This window comes from Aulonocara stuartgranti (genome assembly GCF_965226115.1).
Source record: "Aulonocara stuartgranti genome assembly, chromosome: 1".
Taxonomy (NCBI): Eukaryota; Metazoa; Chordata; class Actinopteri; order Cichliformes; family Cichlidae; genus Aulonocara; species Aulonocara stuartgranti.
Genome location: NC_138939.1, coordinates 7,093,642 through 7,117,980, shown reverse-complemented (window position 1 = coordinate 7,117,980; position 24,339 = coordinate 7,093,642). Strand labels below are relative to the sequence as shown.

At 41.5% G+C, this 24,339-nt stretch overlaps 1 protein-coding gene and 1 long non-coding RNA gene across 4 annotated transcripts in view; one reads left to right on the top strand and one right to left on the bottom strand.

Annotated features, from left to right (window-relative positions):
* Positions 1-24,339, bottom strand: part of ntrk3b (neurotrophic tyrosine kinase, receptor, type 3b) — a 222,188-nt gene that overhangs the window by 34,686 nt on the left and 163,163 nt on the right. For all 3 annotated transcript variants that reach the window (XM_082528888.1, XM_082528887.1, XM_082528889.1), the window contains one exon: positions 14,893-15,081. In XM_082528888.1, coding sequence (XP_082385014.1) covers positions 14,893-15,081 — 189 coding nt within the window. The remainder of the gene's footprint in view (positions 1-14,892; positions 15,082-24,339) is intronic.
* LOC309704020 lies at positions 9,641-10,243 on the top strand. Its single transcript, XR_014276115.1, has 2 exons — positions 9,641-10,001; positions 10,089-10,243. It is a non-coding gene; the product is annotated as an uncharacterized lncRNA (long non-coding RNA).

Here is a 24,339-nt window from a genome sequence, read left to right as displayed (position 1 = left end):
GAATGGTAATATTTATCACTTATATTGCTTTTAGTCTCTTGCAAAGAAACCCTGAAATATTCTGTTTATTTGTTCATAACAGCAACCAAGAAAAGGGCAGAGCAAAAAAAGACAGGTGGTGGTCCTGCACAGCAAAAACAGTACCACAGATGAATGCGCAAAAAAAAAATTAGAGGTGAACACCAAAATCAGATAACAACTAACAACGTGCAAATGGTGTTTTCCAGGAATTACTATACAAGATTTAAAATACTAATCAAATACCACTACCAATACTAATTGTTATGTACTAATCTTTATGTACAAATGAATGCTTGTTTTGAGTGGAATGTTGCACTACATGTTTGCTCTGTAGACAATGAATGAATGGTTACCATAAGGCTTGTGTTTTATCTTTTACCTTCTGTAACAGAGTCTGTATATTTGCAGGTATTAACGGTCCTTGGACAGTCATGTTCCGGTATGTGCAATAATAATAGACCATGATGCTTGTGGGACTGACGCAGTATTCTCAAAGTACATTTTCAGCCTTCCTATTTATTCTTGTTAGATAAATCACAGAGTCTAATATGTCCTCAGTGGACAAGTAGACTTCCTGGAATTGAATCCACCCTCCATCTGTGTTCTTCGTTTGAATCGCACTTGATGGTTATACGGGGGAAAGTATGTCTCTGAGGACTCAATTGCACAAGGTTATATGTAAAGAAACACTTATGTCTGCAGATAGAGAATAAGCTATTGCATCTGTTCTCCTAAGACTGCTGGATCTCTTTCTCTAAATGAAGAGGTTAATTAAGTCTACAATTTCCAGAGCTCTGCCTCTTGTAGTTACTGTCCGTGGGCTGGTAAACTCAAAAACTTGTGACTTTGATGATGATACCACGAGAAATCACCACTGGTGATGTGAGGTGGTTACTGAGTTGAGGCGATTTGAGGCAGCTACCAATGGGAGTTAAGAATACTACAAACTGACATTGGTTGGGAAAATATCCAAGAGCGTCCACTATTAAATTCAAGTAAATTTTGCTTATAGTGCCAGTTGACAATAATAGTCAATGTGAGGAACGTTATACTGTAAGGTAAAGGTAAAGTGAAAATCTCACTGATCCAACAATCAACAGCAAGGACCGACTGAGATAGAGGCGGAGTAGCTAGGGGCACACAGCCTCTTCCTGAAAGTCAACAAGACTGGAGAAATGGTCATTGACTTTAGGAAGGCCATCTGACCATAGGGGAGGAGGCTGTGGAGAGCGTCAGCTCCATCAAGTTCCTTGGTGGTGATGACCTGACTTGATCCACCAACACCATGGCCATCACGATGAAGGCAGAGTTCCAGCTCCGCCCCCTACAGAGGCACTGGCACGTCATTCTAATCTTCTCAGCCCTCAACACCTTATACAAGGCCACCAATGAAAGCATTCTTACCTACTGCATCCCAGTCTGATTCACGCTCTTGTGGGAGTTGCAAGAACAGTATGAAAGATTATTGGAGCCACCGTCACCTCCCTGCTAGAGACCTTCAACCAGTACCCTTACAAGTGTTCGGCAGCATTTTACCTCATGCTCCGTGGAAAAGAATCCTTAACAGTTCTGGCCCTCACCCATCAGCTCTGTGTCTAAAAAATTAACTGTAACATTCTATAAAATAAACTAACATAGCTGGAAAAACAAGACCAAACTTAAACATCTAAACTGCACTGTCATATTCATATGTTGCAAAAAAAGGTGTAATGTTTGCAGGTAAGTCTTCCATACAAGCTATAGCCAAATGCTGGAGCTTGCTATCAACCAAAACTTCTTGCAGCCATTTGCAAACCAGTCAGGGAAGATACAGTTTCTCCTTGAGATTGGTGGTTTCCAGATGGTCTCTACCCCTGTATGTCTTGGACCTTACCAGAACATTGTGAGGGTTTTAAGCTTACATCAACAGTTTTTTTTGTTTGTTTTTAAGACAAAGGCTACGTCCACACATACAGGGGTATTTTTGAAAACGCAGCTTTTTCTATGCGTTTGGGCCTTTCATCCACACATAAACAGCATTTTGGGTCACTGAAAACAGATTTTGAAAAAATTCTGCCAGGGTGAAGATTTTTGAAAACTATTTGTGCTTTTAGGTGTGAACGAGGAAAACAGAGATTGAGTGACGCAACGTCAAAGGTGTGCGCCGTTTTTGACGTCATGCTGTGTGCCACGTTAGTGTTTTTTCTACAACGGTGGATTTCGACAAAATACTGTTGCTGTTAATCTTACTATCTGCAGTTTTTACATGCTGACATATGCACACGCAGTTACTGTGCCTCCATTTAGAAAGACAGAGGCGTCAGAGTGAACTTCGGACGTGGCTACATTCCACACAATCATTCTCACAACCCAAATCCCTATGTTGGTTTTGAATAACATTTGAAATGATGAAGGCACTTGAAAAAGGCACTTGAAAAGTAATACAAACTTTTCAGAAGTACTTAAGGTTTTGTGAGGGCACAAAACCCTGTTTAGCGTTTCCCTCCCAGGCTTCTAGACTTCTGATTTGCCAACATTTCTACACGGTTAGGATTTGGCATGTTCTTGACAGTGTTTGACTTTGCTTTTTAATGTGTGGACAGGATGTTTTTTTAAAAACAAAAAATCTCAGTTTTCACAAATACCCATGTAAGTGTGGAGGTAGCGAAAATAGGTTACCACCAAAACTCTTCCAAGCATTGTTCTTCCTGACTTTAAACTCTAAAAGGTCAGTTCAATTTGCATACTCTACATTCAAGGATCCCAATTATGTAGCTTAATTTACTACTTATGAAAGAAAGTTAATAGGAAGCAGTGGCTAAAGGTAGTTCTCACAGCATAGGGCTATTATATTTCTAGAACATACAAGAGTACTTACCTCTGCAGGACCACAAAGCTAACATTGCATAGTTAGATTTATACCAAGTTATTACAGCTTGAATGTTCATTTTCTTCCCATGTTCAAACAAATTTCAAATAAAAAGAGAGCCTTATCACAATGTGGCTTTGCCCAAAAGGAGTTCACCAGATGCTTCACCAGTTCTCTCAAATATTTTCTCATTCAAAGACACAGATTACTAGCTTAGTCTGACCGTTCCTCTGGGTTTCTTTTTTCTCCATAACCATCTGGCCGTGAACATCTTGTGTAGGTGATTCATAAAAAAAGTCACCTGTTCCTCTGGTGTTTCCATCAGTTGGTATCATAACTACTATTTTTGAAATCGCTGTTAAATAAGAAAAAATGTCCCAGTTTTAAAGTAGATCAGAACAGAAGTGTGTGCAGAAACTGGCAGCCAGTTTGCAGGGTGAGAGCCCCACTAGGGACACCAACACATCACTGCTGTCACTGCCTCACCCTGTAAAAAGCTGCTTTCCAAGAGTGGAGAAAAACATCCTGAAGTCGATACACATACATTTTAATTCAAAATGTATTTTGACGGGATTTGATAGGCCAAATGTCTCTGACACTTCACCATCTGATAAAGGTCTGAAGGGTTTCTCGACTCACCCCACATGTATTTCATACTGATTGATATCTCCCTTTCTCACTTCCGCTTTTATTAAAGGAGTTATATATGGCATTCAGGTGCACAAGCATGTCAGACTAAAACAAGGAGAAAAAAAAATCAGAGCCAGAGAGGTCTTAGACCCTTTTAGCAGTTCATTGGGGCCATATTAGAAAAGCCAGACCAATGGAAAGGTAGGAAAAGGTAGATTATATTTTTGGCTTCAGACATGCACTTGTGTAAATATCATAAATATCACAGAAACTTTAAGCATTATAAAAACTGCTTGTCTTATACCTAATATTCATTTTTCTTTTACTTGCACTTTTCCGTCACACAGGATCATTCGAGGATCAGTGTTGGCTTTACTACCAGATGCCTGTCACATCGCTGCCATCATCCAGTTATTGAAGCTTATTCTCTTGTTGCACCCGTCATTAAGCTTCTTTGGATGAGGTAGTTGGTGAAATGCCATAAATGTAAAAATTTGAAGGTTGTCATCAATCAGCAGGTGTAGGCTTAGAAAGTTTTTTAACCACATAATACCAGACTAAAATAGTCTCCCTCGTCTTCCTTTTTAAAGCAGCTAAAGCACACTGAAGACTGTGTTAGATTGTTACTGTATCTTTTTATTTATTTTATCACTTGCTGTGATGTGAGATGATTAAATAATATCTCACATGTGTAAACTGGAAACATTTTCATATTATTTTATCGGTTTTATCACCTTAATATCTATATCTGTCATTATGCAAATTAACTAAACCAGAGCTCATTAATTGTCAAACTAACAACTGTTTTACCTAGTCATGCATCTAAAGCTGCTCAAAATAATTGGGTTGTTATATTTTGCTAGAATGAACTGAAAATGTGCCACAATGTATCAATAAAAAACAAATAAAGAAACACAAAGAAACCGTCTGGTCGCGACCAGAGCGCATTAACGGGCAGAAAGTAGAATGTTACTCTCAATGTTGTTGGTGCATTTCAGGAGGATGCTGCTAATAAAGTTACACAATTACACAGTGAATGTAATTCTGTAACATTTACACAATTAAAAGTTGTGTAAACTTTTAATTTTGTAAATATTTATTATTACATTTAAAAAATACCACAGTTTTTGTCTTGGTCGTATCATTTTATTTTGTTGTATTTATCTGCGACACCTTAAAGGCCGGTCCATGAAAATATTGTCTGACATTAAACTGGTCCGTGGCACAAAAAAGGTTGGGGACCGTTGCTTTAGGGGTTTCCATAGTGAGTCATCTGCCTCTATCTCACCATACCAAATAATGATATGTAATTGATGGAGGCCGCTTTCAATATAATTGTTATTGTTTTGTGTTTAACTTAACTTTAAAATAATAACTTTTCACTTTAGATTTGTACACACACTGAACTGTGATAACTGACTGTGTACAAAACTGCACAAATTAATAAAGTAAATACTACAACACCTCATTTGTATAGTTGTCCCTGCTTCCTTATTTCCTGGGTGTGAATATTTCATCTGGTTTGTTTTGCTCAGCCGCTAAATAGCTACCAGCCACCTCATTCCTCTCCACTGATGGGAATGAAGGTGCCATTATGGAGTGCACCTATTGATAGTGGCAAGGACAAGTTACTTTAACCTTCAGTTTCCTCTGCAGGCGGACTCGGGCTGCATCCTGCAGCCTATTTACCCAGAGTGGCACGCTGAAAAGCCCTGAGATTAAATCTCCATCCTGCAGCTCAGCATCATTCATTTGTCCTGGCTCACCTGAGGCCTCAGCGCCAGCAAACATTCTCCCTGGAGGCTGAGAGGCAATGCAGCGCTGAGATTTACTCAGCTAGTCAGGTCAGGCTGCTGGAGGAGCACAGATGTTTGGAGGGCTTTGTTCTGTACCCACATGTGTGTCTGTGTGCATGCATGCATTTCACCACAGCTACCTGCCAACTTTCTCCAGTGTCAGTATGTGCGTGTGTGTTTGTCTCCAACTGCCAACATTGTGCACTGATGTGGCTGTTTATGCCTCACAGGAGACTGAGTATTTCTTTGTATCTCACTAGCGTCCCTGAGTGTGCGGTGGGTTGATCAGTGTGCATCTACTGGACATTGACAATCTATCCTCTGCAGAGTGACTGCTTCTAATATTGAGAAGTGGTGGCCTAATTAAAAATGCTGAGAACGTCCACACAAATTCTCATTTCGGGCATCAGCTTCACATTCATTTATTTTGTCTATAAAGCTACTTTTAAGGAGATTTTGCCACTCATAAAAACTTTTTCTTATAGAAAACTAAATGGGAACTATAATAGGGTTCAACCACTATTAATTTAAATTTAAATTCAAATGTATAAAAAGCAAATGTTTTACGATATTCTGATAAGTACTGCAGTCCAAATCATTAGCATAAAAAACAAATATTATCACAAACACACTCACTTGGAAAAAAAATCCCCCTCTGTTCATTTACTGCCCTCCTAGATTTTATCACAATATAAATGTAGAGATCATTTCACTGAGACCACTGTAATTTACCTGTAGTTCAGTCTGCCTACAAAAAGTGCACCGCAGGATGTGAACAGTCAGAAGAGAGGCACTCATCCAGCAGCTAATAGCATACAAAAAGCTCACGCCATTAAATTCACTGCAGCATAGGGGCTGTGTCTGCTGGCATCGTTGGGCAACAGTGACATGAACACCCGCATTTACTGTTGACTCTCTGTGGGTATCTACTCCTAACCTGCTGTGGCTGGCTTACTGCCGGCCTATGTGTTTGCTGCTGCTACCGCTGCTGCCTGGCATTAGTGAAAACTCTGGCTTATGTGAAATAACACCTACACATGACAAAAATAAAGAATGCATCACCCATAACATCATCCTGATGACACCAGCTTTGTTCAGAAATGATTAGAAGCAAGCACGTGGAATAAGCTGGCATTTTTTTCTTTTAAAGGTTATTTTATCATTCTTATTTTCACAGTAGCAAGGTTTTACTGGGGCACCTTTTCATTTCATTAGACATTTTTTCACATGCCCTCTTTCAAAAATGTGTTTATGTTTCATAATGGTATTTTTCCAGTGTCACTTTTATTTCTCAATGATGGTTATGAAAGAGCATAATAAAGCAGCCGCCGCCCCCTCACCTTTTCATCCAATAGCATGTCAGCCAAGAGCACACAGGCCCCCTTGAGCAAGGCTTCACTCAAAAATAACAGAAGTAGATGTGCAAAGAATGAAAGACCTCCATACACCTGGCTAATTGCTGTGGAAAGTGGGCAAGAGTGATGGGAATTTTTGGGCTATTTGACAAATACTTTGGATTGAATCATATCAAATACTGGCAAGATCACTGCTAGCCTAGTTTCACTGGAACCTAGGAACTGTTTTTGGTGTGGCAGCAGGTGCTGAGCTTGCTGAAGACAGGCTTTCAATGTGACTGGATGAAAAATCGATAGGGGACTGAGACTGGATCTTGGCATATTAATCAAAATTAGAAGATAGCAAATAAAACGAAACCAACCCCAAAGTGCCAACAACCTGCAATTCCTCATGTGGCCACATGAGGCTGGCTCAAAAACTGAGTGAATCCCCACAGAAATGAAAATGTTTTCTCCATGGCTGATTTCTCCTTGCATAACAACTAATGGAGTGTGAATCTGTTATAACTTAGTCATTCAAATCTTTTTAAGGGCTACAGTTTGCATTACTTGTCGTGAGTGACAGGTGGATGGCAACACAGGTAGCTTTAGCTAATAGTTGATTAAAGTCACTTAGCCGGACCTCTCGACTCCTTGGAGATCAAGCATTTTAATGGCATTAAATGACAAAAAAGATGGCTTGCTGTGTAGTTAAATGCAGTTAGCAAGAGCCTGTCCATGCTCCACCTTTGCTGAATGACACATTTTCTATGTGTGTGTGCCACTGTGTGTATGTGTCTGTGCATATGTGTATATCTATGCTAAATTTAGTGTTTTAAACCTGGCTTTAGTAACCATGCTGTTATTCAATAGCCATCTTTTATGTAATCTTTTCTCATATTGTGCTGTCACTCTTCTAGCTACTGTGGTTGTTTCTGTGCTGTGTGAACCACAGAACCTGCTCACACACTCACAGGCTAAGTGTGATACTGAAGGAGTTGTTGAGTTTTATTAAAAAGCAGGAAAAAGAAACACAGTGAAGCTGGACATTGGTGACAAAGGTCCAGTGTTTTATACAATATGGCCAGAATGAAATAAAAATGAATCCTAATTTAACTCATATATGAAAATACAGTCACAAAAGAAGGAAATGGCTGTTGTTTGCAGGTATCACACAATTAACACAAATTCTTATTTATATACTAATAGATATACTGCATATATTTACATATTTAATATTTAACAGTGGTGCCATACTATAACGCTTATTCTGATTGATTTCCTTTTGACAATAACTTCTCCCTAAGCACAGCCTTATTGTTATTGCTGAATTAAACGTTACGCTTTAAGCACTTAAGTGTCAGGGTCCTGGGACTGGGCGACCCAGGATCCCTGAGCAGTCATGTATTATATTATTATTATTATTATTGTTGTGTATTTTGGTGTTGCTCCCCCTTCCCTGTGCTTGTGTATATGTGTGTGTGGGTGGCTGAGCACTTGTTTATAGGCGGCGTCAGGCCGCCAGCGTTCCTCACCGCAGCTAAATCCACAGACATCTCAACAGCCGGCTGTGGTGAGTCATATGGACAATTCATCGTCACTCACCTCAACTGTTTACTCTGGGGCTATGTTTATACGGTCAGCTGCCCAGCCGGTAGCCAAAGCGCAGCCCGCGGCCCAGCTGGTCGCTGTACCTCAGCCTATCGCCCGGCTAGTGATCCAGCTGTCACCTGCTGAATCATGCCCCGCGACATCTACCTCACCGCTTACCGTTTCATCCTGTTCACCATCCACATCACACGCTCAGCCATCTTCTCCACCAGCAGCAGCCTCCATTCCACTGCCCACTCCAGCGGCCTTGTCCGGAGAGAGCGACCTCACCCGCGTCCAACGCCTGATGGACTGGGTAACTCACACCACCAACACAAGGGCAAGAGTGGTGGGGTTAAACGCCATCGAGGCAATCCTGGAGGGAAACCCCTACCTCGGCCAGCTCAAGGGAGTTTCCGCCTGCCTTTGCACCCTGCGTAAAGCCTGGGGGGTAGTGCAAGCTCGGGAAACCTCAGACTTCGTCCAGCTGCAGCAGGAGCTCAGCATGCCCGAGCAGGAGCTCAGCGAGCCGGAGGAGCCCGCACCGCCAGCTGAGGAGCTCAGCGAGCCGGAGGAGCTCAGCATGCCCGAGCAGGAGCTCAGCGAGCCGGAGGAGCCCGCATCGCGAGCTGTGGAGCTCAGCATGCCCGAGCAGGAGCTCGGCGAGCCGGAGGAGCCCGCTCTGCCAGCTGAGGAGCTCAGCGAGCCGGAGGAGGAGCTCTTGCTGCCGGCCGAGGAGGAGCTCTCGCTGCCGGCCGAGGAGGAGCTCTCGCTGCCGGCCGAGGAGGTCAGCGGACCGGAGGGACCTCCACGTCTAGCGCGGCCTCCTCGCCGTCCACGTCCGGTGCGTCCACGTCAGCGATCGGCGCGTTATGGACCTGTTGCCACGCCTCGCTGTTGCTCACCGGAGCAGCGACGTTGCCATCGGACCCGTGGCAGGCCACCGGAACCGTTCCACCGCCACCGGACCCGTGGCAGGCCGCCGGAGGAGCAGCGCCGCCGCCACCGGACCCGTGGCAGGCCACCAGAACCGTTCCGCCGCCACCGGACCCGTGGCAGGCCACCAGAACCGTTCTGCCGCCACCGGACCCGTGGCTGGCCGCCGGAGGAGCAGCGCCGCCGCCACCGGACCCGTGGCAGGCCCCCTGAACTGTTTTGCTGCTGCCGCCGGACCCGGGGCCGTCCGCCGGAGCTGCTACATCGCCGCCGTTGGGCTCGAGGTAGGCCCCCTGAACTCTCTTGTTGTGTTGATGGGCCGCCTGTGACTGTTTGTGGCGTCTTTTCGTTTTCTTTTTGCACCGCTGCGGGATGCGCGGTCTGACTCTGAGACTGTGGACTGGGTCGGTTTGTTGTTTTGTTGTTTTTGCTTGTTTTGGTTCTGGCCCTCCGTCCTGGTTCCCCCAGCCGCCCGCCCTGGGTTGGTTGTGCTGTTTTTTTTGTTTTGGTTTTGGGGTCGTCGGGAGCCGACCCTTAGAGGGGGGGTACTGTCAGGGTCCTGGGACTGGGCGACCCAGGATCCCTGAGCAGTCATGTATTATATTATTATTATTATTATTGTTGTGTATTTTGGTGTTGCTCCCCCTTCCCTGTGCTTGTGTATATGTGTGTGTGGGTGGCTGAGCACTTGTTTATAGGCGGCGTCAGGCCTGGAGGGTGTGGCCCTGCAAGGGGACTGGCCACACCCGAAGCCACACACCTGCTGCTGATCAGGCCTCGTCGGGGGAGCTACTTAAGAGAGTCTTGGAGCTCCCACCGACGCGGGATCATTGCTTGGGACTCCACGTTAGTTACCCAGTTTAGGTTTTGGTCGTGTAGTGTATGCCTGCCATTGTTCAGTGTCCTGACTGCTGCCGCTATTGTTTCCCGCAGGAGGAGCGTGGAGGGCTTAAGGAGCAGCGAGCACCGGGAGTGCAGACACGGGAGCAGAGAGCACTTGGAGGACACGACACGGGAGTCTGGGGAGAAACACGGGGATTTATTGTTGTTTGATATCACCCTCTGTAAATAAACACTGTCTATACGTAGAGCACCACGCCTGGGTCCTCCTTCCCCACTCCTTCCACGGTGTGCCATGCCACACCGTGACATTAAGCACTAAGTTCTTAACACTTGCGGCTCATGGGAGTTTCTTTAAAAGTCTTAACTAGTTATAGTTGACATCCTGAAGGAGATGAGGCATGTTACCCACCCTTAGCTGTTAGTCCCCATAGATACAGTATAAATTGTGTTTGTATTATAAAAGCAGAAAAGCGCGTTTATGTAACTTTGCTTGGGAAAATTGGTGTTATTTAGATTTGTATTATTCTGTAGCTGAAATGCTGTGGGCTGGGTCCTCTGTGATGGGAATTAATTATTCATTATGGTGCTGACCTGTCAACACTGACAAGAATGTGTTATTTAAATTCAAATGCACAGCTGTATGTTCCTGTGTTAATACAGAAAACAAATCAGTGTTGGTGTACTTTAATACTCTCACACTCCAGTATATGTCCCAAGTTATAATGCTGCGAGCAATTAATTTCAATTTATAATAACAGGAGTAAAAAAAGAACTGGATAAATATTTCTGTATTTTAAGTGTGTTTTAGATTTCTTTCTGGTTTTCTCAATCGAAAACCTTGTGAGATCTTCAGCAAATCTACTTGTAGGTTTTTGTCTTTCAGGAGACAGTTTTCACTCAATTTTATCAGACATGAAGAAGCATCATTTCAGATTTTGTTCAGCAAAGAACCTTCCAGGTTGAAGCTGAAAGGAAATCATCTTGAACTTTTCTTTTGGGACGACGACGACACTTAAATAGGTTGTTTGAATTCACAACTGTCTAGCCTGTGGGTCTGTTCTGTTTCAAACTATAATTCATAGAATTGCAGCCTTGGAACATGATAACTGCCTTTCAATCAATCTGCGCTGCATTTCCATTCATTTGCTTCGCTTTCAAGTTGCCAAATTAGTCACTCCTTGTCCCTGCTGGAAACATTTTGATCTTCAAAAACAGCACCTTGAGCATTACTTTGTCTCTGCTGCACAAATGTAGAGGGGGCAGAGTGAGGGTTTGTCCGAAACCTGCCCAGAAGTACTATCCCTAATAACATGGTTATAATGAAAGGCTATATGCTTCTCCAACATCAAAAGCTATTGTCTAATTTTGGCCAGCGGGATGTGACAAATCTGTAATTAAAATAGCAAGCTCGGTGATAAAACAAAGCCACTTGCTGGGAGACAGCGGATCTGGATAGATATAGATCTGTCATTAGGCTAAAGAATTGTCCTTTGCCTTTCCTGCCTTTATCTCCCTAATGCGGCTACATTTCCCCAGGATTGGCCTTTTTCAGTGGAAACCCCCCCTAAAAAAGCTCATCTCAACAAACGTCATCATCAGTCACGGCTCACGCATTTAACACAGCAAAACTAGAGGCCACCAGTTCAACCGAAATATAAACCAACTGCATGATGCTGCAGCGTGTTTCTAAATTGGTGTGAGAATGACAGCTGTGTTTTCCAGCGTGTTTAATTCTACATGTGTACAGGTTGATGGTTCAACTAGAGGGCAACTATAATGTGATGAAGTTAATGTTCATTTTTCAAATTCCCTCCCACAGCGAGGGACTGATTGCAGCACTGATCTCAGGTGGCACAGCCTAAACAGCCAAGATACGGTGCGCTCTATTTAGTGTGACTGGAACTATTTAACCATTGGTGCCAATATTTATATTCTTTTGGCAGGTTTGACTTGTAGATCAAACACTCATGAATAATACATTTGGTAAGGGCACACTGGAATCATTGGTGTAAGCTTTGCAGCAGGCAGTTTCCCTTCAATGCAGCTGTTTTAACAGGAGCCAGAATGGCACACAGCAGCCAGAACAACAGCTAAATACGGTTCCTCCCCCTCATTGTTATCGCTGGAGCTGATTTCAAAATGCACACAGCATGACAGCAAGGGACGCTATAAATCACCCAGAGGTAGCAGAAGCAGGCTGGGACTGACCAGCACATTAGTGTACTCTTGATGGGCACAGGTAAGGAGAAGTATGGGTGTGTTAAATTTATGTATGTGTTAGGTAGCGTCTCTATTGCTAGACTGAACTATGGATGTATGTGTGTGTATGTGTGAAAGACAGAAAGAGAGAGAGAGAGACAGAGACACCCAGGCAGCAAGCTATTCTCCTGGATAAGAAGCTTTCAAGTAAATGAATGAATACATTATGGATTAGTGGCCGAGTACCAGAAAGCAGCTATGCTGTATCTGAGCTGAGTGCAGCTCTTGTGTTGGCAAGTGAAGGTGCAAAACAATAAGTCGGTAGGAGGCCAGGTAGACAATTTGGACCTGGGAGGCCCTTGGGGGCACCTAAGGGACCCTTGACTTGGGATGCTTATCAATCATCAATTATACAGATGAAAGTAGAAAACGAAGGTGACATGCGGCAAATTCCTGGTACATAAAAACCACACTAGGAGTATGCGTACATTCAGATCCATGCATTAATTTTCACTCCCATAGACCTACACACACACTAGCTGCAAATATAGACATGGATACACAGAGACATTTCCCCTCCCTGTGTCCTCAGGGTAAAGAATGCATTCATATTCAGCGAATGATCGGCGGAGGCAGAAACCGTTTGGATCCATTTTGTTTTTGTAGCCGATGGCAGGAAGCAGCGGCCATTATGACCTTGTGATGAATTCAGGGTTCATTTCCTACGGTTTCTTTTTTATTTTTTAACGCATGCACACAGAATTAAATAAAAAAAAAAGAAAAGAAAAAAGAACAAAGGGAACTGCGCACTGAGAGGAAGAACATTCAGTAAAGACTAAGTCGAAGCTGTCATGGCGCTCATTCATGGTGCGACTTTCAATTCCAGGTGCACGGTGATTGAGAGAAAGTTTCATTTGTGCCCACTGTCATTTATTCATTAGCTCCCGATCAGCTCTCCTGTGCAAGGCGTGAGATGTTATAAATCAGTCACTGGCTAGACATTAACAATTCATGCAATTCATAATACATAAGACCAGTCATTTATTTATCACCTCTAAATGGGATTTCCTTCATTCTCATTGGCTGCAAGTCAGAAGTCAACTTCTGTTAGCCTGTCCAGCAGCCATTTTGAACCAAGTTGTAAATGACGTAAATCTGTGCTGAACGGGACTGTCAGACAGGAAGAGCTCCTGCTTCCTAACTAAATCTGGTTGGTTTGACTTCAAATAAAATGGTATCATTTCAAATAAAAGCAGCAGGCGTTAGGTCGAGGCTCGCTGTTGGCACAGTAGTTTTCTGCTGATTCTCTTGAGCAATCAATGTAATTGTGAGTAATTAGGCCTTAAAGTACTGTTGTCTTTCTCCAACCTGGAACATGACTCCCGAGGGAAAGCATGTGATATTTTTTTTCAGGGTATTGGAACGGCAGTCACTGATATACAGAAGGAGGCTTTTGCTAAACAGGCCCTATATGAAAAGCCGGGCACCATGCCACCTGATGCAAACACCATATGATCACGCCGACTCTCTAGATGAATCTAAATTATACCTTTGCCCCGAGGGCCTCAGCAATTCTCATTGAAAAGATACACAGCTAATTATAATGGAGGTACAACAGCCTCATAGAGCCTCATAAAGATGTGGTGTTTGATATCTGGCTCTCTGACCAGATGCTGCTCTTTTCTTTACACTACATAACATGCTGTGGCACTCTGTCTGCTTCATACGTGCCCTGCAGTTTTAGTTTAATTAGCCAGATCCTAGAAAAACGCTGCAATATAATTTGTAATAATGGTAGCCGGTAGTAATGAGGGATAGCACTATGATAGAGGAATATGCCAAAATGATGTTTCTTACTCAGAGAAGCAAAGAACCTTAACCCACATGTCACCTGTGCCCACAGCATGTGGGTTAAACATTGTCTATTAGAGGTGTGAACACACTGCAAATTTGGACTCACCAGTCAACCTAACATGCATATCTCTGGATTGTGGGAGCAAGCTGAAGTACAAGGAGAAAAGCAACCTACGCACAGGCAGAACATGCAAACTTCACACAGAAAGGCCGCAGGTGGCCCCCAGATTCAAACCAGAACGCGTGAGGTGACAGTTTTTACCTTTGCACTACAGTGCTGCATGGTTGGCCATTTGGAACAACTATAAACATGTGCCGCATGAATCACCATAATGGTGGCCGTGTGGATGCTGTCAGGCCTTGTTTAAGGCCTGTCAGCACCAGTTTAAAAAGAATCTAAAATAAACTGCGAGACTCTAGCTGCGTATGATGCACATGTGAATTAGACCCTCACGTCCCTCTTCGGTTGCCTGGTTTATCTTATCTTCGGTGTGAATGCAATGCAGCTCTGTGAGCTCAGATTTTTATTCTGCTTGTGATGTTATCCAAAAATCCAGCACAGTATCTCTTTTCAATCAAACCTGCTGCTTCTGAATGAAGTGTCAGGTTAGGCTGAACATAAATAAGTATTGTGTCCTAGCCTTTTATGGTAATTAGCCAATGCTACACATAAAAATCTCCTCAGAATGTTATAACCTTGTTCATATCTATTCCTCAATATGACTGCACTCATTCAGACTCCATGCTGATGTTGTGACTTTTACAGAAGATTGAGCAGAAGATTTTTTCAGAGGCGATACTGGCACTTTAAACTGCTGTCAGATACACTGGAAGGACTTACGGGTGGCTGGCTTGTTGCAGTTGTGTCCATGTCTAAAGTACTGAGGGTTCTCCACTACAGGAATACGAGTCATCCCTATGACAACCGCATCAGGACTCGCATCCAGAGTACAGGGGGTAATAATCCCGTGGTTGACATGGTGAAGAGGGCTAGCAGAGTCTTCCTCACCACTGATTACAGCTACTGGTCCTGGGAAGAGACAAAAGAAAAACTTACTTCCAAAACACATTTTTTTTAAACTGTGAATATACTTGGTGAGACACAAATACAATTTCCTAAGGTATTCTATTTAAAAATAAATAAATAAATAACAATAATAATAATAATTCTGGGTGGAGACTGAGTTGCTGCAGTTGTTGTTTCTTAGATATGGTAATGAAGTACACAGTATGCATGTACAGTAAATTATCCTTTACTAGAGTCACAGTTATAAAGTAACATTTTCAAAGTGGGAGGTTTGTTTTTATGTCCAGGCACAGCCAGGGAAAATAAGAGCAGTTGCAGTAAACATGACTTCATATTTTTATTGGCATGTACCCACAATTACCCCAGTGTGGAGCAGCGACATAGATACAAACAAATTAAAGTTGTTTTTTCTAACTAATTCAAAACAAAATAAATGAACAGAAAAAAAATCTATTTATGTTTTGTTATAGAGAAATGGTTTATACCCAGTATATACTCCAAATGACTAACGCTAGATAAGAAGCAATTCTGACATTTAGACAGCTGGAAATGGGTAAAAACTAAATTGTTTGGGGATTTGTTTAAATTTTAGTTAAGGGCTCAAATGAAAAAATCTTCTGTAATGAGAAAAAGAAACTCAGTTTATTTATTCCTCCTTCAAAAATTAGCTTACCTGTTTAACTTACATATAAAACAGGTGCGTTTTGCTGGTGTTTTATTTCCTGAAGCTGCTAGCATATATGTCAAAATCCAGTTTTGGATTTTCAGCTGGTCACTCATATCCATCATTGGAAAACTATCAATTCAACATTAATTGATCAAAATCTGCCCAAAACACACATTTACAGTGTTTTTAAATAGTTGATGTGTAGACTTCACGTTTTCTAACCAGCATTTTATCCTTACATCCAAAGCTCAACAGCAACACTTCCTACACATCTCAGCATCTCACAGCTCTCAGACTAGAACACTGACGGCATTTATCTCTCAACCTGAAAACTTTCTCTCTCAGTGACAGGTAACAGGTTCATTCATGCCTGCAAAGATAACCTACAGATGTCAGATCTTCAGTATTTCACCCCACACATGTCCTCTCTTGCAATATAGTTGGGATTTTTTTTTTTACTTCCTGGGCCATCTCAGCGATCTTATTTAGATGTGCTCAGAAAACTTTCCACTTCCAGGAGGGGTAAAAAAAGTTTCTATATAGAGTTGAGAGATGAAAAATAAATTGGATGAAAACGTGACCCCTGAAATAGTGTCGTGTAGGTTCTCAGACGACTGAACTTCTTTCTTTCTTGAAGACATTTCACTTCACATCCAGTGACTTATCTAAGTCCAGAACCCTTCAATTCAAGCATTTATGGTGACCCCTGAAAAAGACTGTGTGTAGTCGCAGTCATTTTGTATTGTGCATTCAAATGTAAAATGAGCCATTTTGACAATAGCACTAAAAAAACGTGTGTCTGAAATGCATAACATAGTACAGAGTGCAGGGTTTTGTTGGTGATTTATGGGCAATCCAAAGACACAAAGGACTTAATATCCAAAAACTAAATATTAGCCTGTTATGGCAGGCCTGGATGGGTTTCAATCACGGCTGAATACCCAAAACTAACATGTTCGAATTTCTTTTTATGGGTTAAAGCAGCGGTCCCGAACCTTTTTTGCACCATGGACCGGTTTATGCCCGACAATATTTTCACGGACCGGCCTTTAAGGTGTTGTGGATAAATACCACAATAAAAACCCAGTACCGGTACCAATAAAAAAAAAAAAAAGATTTATTCATAACTCACAGGAAAAGACCCAGGGACACCGAGTTAACGATAAAAAATAACGATAAAGACCATGAAAATCATAATTTTCACACCTGAGTCTCAACTCTCGCGGCCCGGTGCCAAACAACTCATGGACCGGCCCGGGGGTTTGGGACCGCTGGGTTCAAGTGTGAAGCCAAAGACAATCAAAGCCAGCCACCTCTTTAGTTTCCATATTCTTTTAGATTATCAATCTTCTAAGTGATATGAAACACATTGAAAAGACAGCAAACATGAGGTAATGTCCAGCAACATTTTATGTATAATGCATCTCAGTATCACAGAGTCATGTGAACTGTTCTTTTCAGTGGTTTGGGTGCTAGAAAAAAATGGAGTTTTTCCTCCCAAACATCTTCAGTTCAAAATTATTGAGATCTATTATCATATTTAAGAGGACAACAATTTCTTTTTAGAGTCTGTGATTTGTGGCTAAGCATAACCATTAATTAATGCTATTGAATTAGAGGACATTGTATGAAACTATTATATTTGCTAGTAAACAAAAGGTTTGGCAGTAACATATTCGCAACATTTCAAATTTGTGAATATTTCCCTGTGGATGCAGTTATGTTTCCTTTAAAATTTAATTGCAGTTTAGTTGAATGTGAAAGAAAGTTGAAGAAAAGTCAAAGCCGTGGAACATGATGCACAACATATCCCTCACTGACTTCTGTCATACTGACCGTGTGAAGATTTTTGATAAATGGAGACAGAAAATGCATAAAAAAGAAAGAAAGAAATGACTATCAACACAGGTAGTGCCCGACTACCGACGCCGTCTGAATTTAGAATTTATGTTGTCATACAACACACTCCTGTCAATACCAAGCATAATTCCCTTTCTTTAATCAAAATTCATAGAAAGACTCTGACATGATTTACTGTAAGCCAATGTGATGTAGTTTGCTGTTCGATCACTGCTATGCCGAAAGCAATGCGGAGCTCTGACAACTGCAATCTTCAGTGGGGAATGAGGAAAGGAGGAGGGAGGGAATGAAGGGAGCGAAGGAAACAGTGAGTGGAAATAAAGTCAACAGCAGCTGATTCAGAGAAGCAGTGACAGTGAATCTGTTTACACTCCATGTTGAGTCTTTTGCTCACCTTGACAACACTGTAAATAGTAATCAAGACCCAGGCATATCAAATTATAGACCCTGAGTGGAAGGAAGATGGGGTTGAGGTGGCATGTGATGAAGTGACACATGCGAGCAACAATTTATTCACAACATTTATTCTCATTGCAGAGATTTCATACCTGAGTGCCTGCTTTATTACAGAGATGTGCACAGCAGAGCACAGGTCTTCGCCAGCAACTACCCACCCAACCACTGGGAACAGGTGGCACACTAAATCTCAGTTGATGCCTCTGACCCTCTGTTACACGGCACAGGCACAAAGATATATGTGCAGTATACCGCTTTAAACATCACTACACTTGAAATAAAATCATTACCTAGAAAATCGTTATGATTCATGTTTAAATCTTTAAAAATGAAAGAAGATGCCTCAAAAGGATCCCTGGATTATGTTCTGCTTTTTAATACAATATGAAATGGAATGAAAACCCATCTGATCAGAGTCTGGTGCCAGATCGATGAGGCCTCGGGGAAAGCCTGGCCTCAGTCCAAACCACAGTGCTTCAAACTACACAGAAACCTCCCCCTTGATTTCTTGCTAGATGAAGGTTTTCTGAGGAGTGAGGGGGAAATTGAACTTCTTGACTTGAGAACACCCTAAAAATTGCATTTATGTTACCTGAGTGATGAAAAGGCCCAACGGCATCCGAGAGGGGTTTTATCATCTGAGACGTTGCCTGTGCACAGAATGGAATTCGGCACTGGACATCTTCCCCTGAAATGTCTATCTGAGAGCAAGGTTCCTCTCTATTAAACCAACTTTGATTTATTCAGGAGAACTGGAAAATGAAATGAGCCAACTTTCAGCTATTTTTTCCATTCTTTTGCATGTCTCATCTTTTTCGCAGTATCTCACTGGCTCTGAAGGTCCGATTTTCAGGCCCTGTTCCTCAAGTTAATGCAATCATTTGTCTGTGTGTATCTCAAGCCTGAAATTAGTCGGATACTTGTATCAATTTAAAGATGTAAAATATAGGTAGATGAGAAAATAAATAACCACTCTGTTTCAGTTAGTGTGGTAATTATGATGCAGCAGTATGAGCTTTTTCTCTCCAGCTGAATGTTACAACTCAATGCCTGTAATTTTTGTGCAGTCATGACCAGAGTAACTAGAGCTTGAAAGATGAGGATCCTGCTTCTCTGGTCCTGTTATGGTTGTTGTGCAGATCATAGACAGTATAAAAGGTGGACATAGCTGGTTTTTGAAATCTTGTTTTTGAAGCCTTTGATGGGATGTGTGGAACTGTAAAACCAATGACTTTACCATGTTTAATCATCCAGTTTGAAACATTGGATATATGGATGGATTCATGTTAGCACAGTACTACATAGCTGTGCGCTGTGTTAATTTCACAGGACAGTATTGTCTTGTATAGAAAATGGGAAATTCTGAACTTATTCAAAATAACGTCTGCATATTCTGTCGTAAATGACATGTTACACTGACACATTGTTAGGGAGGGAGACAGAACAAAAGAGACAGCATGGAAAAGAGCTGGAATTAATATTAACTAATGATTAACTGCAGATTGGCGTATAAACACATTACGAGTACAAAAAAAAGTGAGTGACTTGGGAACAACAGAAAGTCTACGACATTCAGTAACTTCAAGAGAGCTGGGTCCAGAGTAAAACCAGAGTTGAACTATTCTCAACTGACTACAGCGACTACCAGTGAAATCGCACAATAACATAATTACTGACATACAACCAGGTTGTAAATACATTAGGGAATTAACTAACAAACTGGGGCCTGTAATTGTTAAATAACCCAAATACAGCACATGGAAACAGTAGTAACTAGTTGTAAACAAATATGCAAATCTTATCAGGTTGATGTCAGTGTAGAAAAAACACAACAGTTCTGAAGGAAAAACGCAAAAGAATCCAGAAACAGGCAGGGAACACATGCAGTGGATAAACAGATGCTAAGACAAAAGGGAAGGACTGGACAATATATACACAAGGATAATCAGGGAAGTGGAAACAGGCGGGAAACGAGAAATGACTGAACATAATCATGGTAATCATACTGTTATGATTCAGTGTTGTAATTGTTTGATTTATGTGTGACTCCTCCCACCAGAGGTTGGCTGTGTTTTTTTTTTTTCTTCTCTCTCAGGTGTGGACACCTGGGTGTGTCTTATTGAAGTCCAGTGCCTGCTGAATAGTTGGGTGTTCTGGGATTGGATACTTGGTTGATTACCCGAGTACTTAACCACCAGATGACAACCACCTGGTCCCCTCTCCACCACCCCACAGATAGCCTGTGTTTTCTGATTGTTGTTACTTAGAGTGTTTTTGCCTAAAAACTTAGTTAACTGATTAGCATGTGTGTGTCTGGCACTAGAGCATTGCTGTTGTAAATAGCTGTAAATAGATTTGTAAAGTAGCTAAAGTAGTTTGTTGTACCTCTTTCATTGCGTATTTTTTTTAAACAAATTTCCCACGCGAGGGAATAATAAAGGTTACCTTATCTTATCTTATCTAATCTTATATATTGTTCACTACAGCAGCGTGGTAGTGGTGAGAAGCCTTTTCTGTTAATTCAGTTTTCTCCTGTTTTTCACTTTAGGTAAGCGAATTGTCTGTTGGTTGTTTTTTTTGTACTGGGAAGTGTGGGGACCGTTAGGGAGTTTTGTTTGTTATTTTTACTCACTGTTGACATAAATAAATGGCTGCTTAGCAATTTTGTGTTTTCTGTTTAGCTCTTTCTTGGGTGGTGCGTGAGTGGAGGCCAAGTTTCTTGTTGCGTTCAATGCACTCCTAGACCAAGAACGCAACAATACACTGAAGTAAAGCTGAAGATACAGACACAAAATAAAAATTAAAACAGGAAGTAAAAGTAACTAAACACAAGAGGAGGAAAAAAAACTACCGTAAATAGAAGGAATTAGATATAAATAATGTACCGAAAATGCTATATAGAAACTTCATTTCAGAAGTGCCATTGATGGAAATCAAAATCTAAACTGAAAGCTTAACTTAAAACATATAAACTAAGGATTAAAAACAGTAGCACAACAAAACTCAAGACCTAACAGGAATATCCAATACTGATGACAAAGGTGTGTACTCTATTACTAATAGAATAGTAATAGAGTTTCTACTGCAAGCAGAAATAGCTGTCCAGGGTTTTTTACCTGTACCACCTCCTTGAAAAAGAGTAACATAAAATATTTTGCTTCTGTAAACCTTCCAAAAACCAAAGCATAATAAAATGTTAGGATGGATTTTGTTCCTTATGCTCACAGGCTTTATGCTAAGCTAAAAAAATAATTAAAAAAATACAGTGGAACTCCGACTTATGAAATTAATTCGTTCCCGAGGGTCTTTCGTAAGTCGAAGATTTTCGTAAGTCGAAGCACCCATCGCGCCTTTTGAGTAAACGATAGGCTATAGGCTAATTGCTAACTGCAACAACAATACGTCGTTCAAGTGGAACAGCGAAGCGCAAGTACAAAAGCCAAGGGGTTGTCACATGATTCAGAAGGCATTGTGGGCATTCTGGGCACAGCCAGCGGATTTCGTTACGCGGGCATTTTGCCGTAACACGGGCAGAAATATTGCCGTTAAGTGCCTTGGTAACTTGAATTTTTCGTTAAATGGGGTATTTGTAAGTCGGGGTTCCACTGTAATAGTGATTTGAGATTTACTGCATCAACTTAAGAGCACTGATGTGTTTATTCCCCTCAAGAAGATCTAGCAAGAACGAAAATAATTAAGTGTAAGATGTTTAAGAATGTATAAAACGTATCTGTAAAAAAATAAATTACCATCGATAGCTCATATTTATATACACATATATGTGGTGAGTTATGTTCATATGTGGTGCGTTAGTAATGAGGATACTTTCCAAAACCATGCAGTTGTTCTCTTCGCTATATTTGCGCACAGTTTTTCAAGGTTTTTTTTTCTCAATGAGCTCAGAGAACTTCCCTCTGTCTCTTCCTCCTTTTCATGTATTCCCAGACTGACTCTATGATGATGAGATCAGGGCTCTGCAGGGAACACACCATCTGTTGCAGGACTTTTTGCTCTTCTTGTCTCTGAAGACAGTTCCTTATGGCCGATGAGACACGCTCCAAAAGGCCCGATGCTAAAAAAATTTCACGATGGAGAAGAATCTAAGACTATAGCTATGGAGCCTCTGACACACAAGTCGGCAAGAATGCAACTGATCATCAAAGGACATGGTACTGGTGGCAAAAAAAAAATAAAATAAATTTAACATGTTCAGAGTAACAGATATCAGTTTGTCATGGGACTCCTTCTGGAAAAGTCTTAGATCACTGTGGCATGCCGCGGTTTGAAGATTAGATAAATCTCATTGCTCACATCCTTCGAGCTTTTTCCAGCCAATATGTTTCTCCAGCCAATATCCTTCTCTTTTCTCTAAAATGTGTCCCTGCAGAAGACATGTCACTCAGGTCTACATTACTCAATGTTCCTTCGCAGTAACATCCCACAATCCCAGCTTGTGGCGGTACAGCAGATGTTTTATGTTCACGTGCGGTTTGCAGGTACATTAGCTAATTCAGTCAAATCAATTGATCAAGTGTGACATTTGCATCATCTGTTTCTCAGAGTTTAGAAGCCAATCTGATTTACTCTACTCGAGCAGAGACAGCACAGCCTAGTCCTCCCGGGTTTTGAAATGGACTCGTAAATTAAGGCATTGTCCAAGTGCTGGGCGTCAGCGATGAATCAAAAGCATACTCGCACCTTTGAACTTGTAAATGTTCAAACACAAGTCGGCTTCCATCTCCAGGCTTTTGTCACCTTGCAAGAATAATCACACTGAACCCCAACCTTTTTTAACACGACCAAAAAAGATCGCTGATGGTGTGAAAGCTTTTTCGTTCCACCTCATGGCCTTATGAAGCCTCACAAACTCGTATCCACACATTTAGCAGGGCAGAGGTTGGGTACAAGGGGGAGCCATTCAGTCATTACATATATGCTAGTGAGCAACAGCTACAGGGAAAGAAATGTATAGCCACCTAATGGCAAAAAATAACAGCTGTTCCTCGCTGTGCTGTGTGTTTGTGTGTGTGGGGGGGGGGGGGTTTGGGTTTTTTTTTGAGTGGTTTATCACTGAAAAAAAGTTAGAAGATTAAAACAGTAGGTCGCCAGAAAACATGACTAAAATCGATAAATAAAAATTTTGTCACAGTCCTGGGTCTGCGACCCAGTGTTTTGTGTTTTTGGTTTAAGTTTTACTCTGTGAGTTATGGTTTTCTGTTTGTATTACGTTTATAATAGCTGAGTTTTAGGTTTCTCTTCTGTTTCTGTGCCTCCTCTTTGTTCATGGGAAGGGCCGTTGTGTTTAGCTTACGTGTCTTGAGTTCAGCCTGTGTGCTTCCTGTTTTACCTTGATAGTTGTGGTCCTTTACTCCCTGTGTCTCGCTATGTCAGATTTATCCGAGCCGTGTCTCCCTCCTGTTGTGCATCCCCCCTCGTTACCTGTTGTGTATTTATGGCGCGTGTTGTCATTTGCTCTTCATCGGTCTGCTTGTCATCCCCAGTGTAACCTCTGCTCTCCGCTCCTCGCATTTCCAGGGTTAGGGTTTCTTCTTCTAGTTTCTTGTTTCAGGTTTGTGTTATTTTACGCTTAGTTTTCCCAGTTTAGGTTTTGGCTCGTTTTCTCTGCTCTAGCTGTTGATTTTTTTGTTCAGCCATAAATAAAGGCTCTCTTTCTGTTATCCTCCACCTTCCTCTCCGTTTGCCTGCATTTGGGTCGACTCCTCACGCTCTCCCCACGATTCGCCTTTGCAAATCGTGACAAAGTTGAACCCACATCATGGACGTTATCTAAATTTTTTTAGTAAGAGAAACTTTTTGTTCAAGATAATTTTCTGTTATCTCTTTATATATTATAATAAAGCAAAACAACTCAACAGAAAACATCATTTGTGATTATAACTTATGATGTTACACTTTCATTTTTTTACCCAGCAGAGCTATTTGACTTTAACTTACCTTGTACTTTCCAAAAACCAAGCTCTAAAAGCTTTTCCAGCATACTGAACAATAATGTAAAAACACATATTTGGCTTGGACTGTCACTGAGAATGGGAATAACTATGTGTAGCTGAAATTACAACAGGAAAAATGAGTTCATAAGTATTCATCCAGCTTCTTTTCTTTGTCATATTAGCAAATACTCTAGATTAAAATTTTTGTTTCATCATGTTTCCATCAGATTGGCAAAAACATTGTTTTCTTCCATTTCCTCAAAAATACTTAATTCACTCTGAGCTGAGAAAATTCAGGAGGAGGAGAGATATTCTTCCAACAGAAAA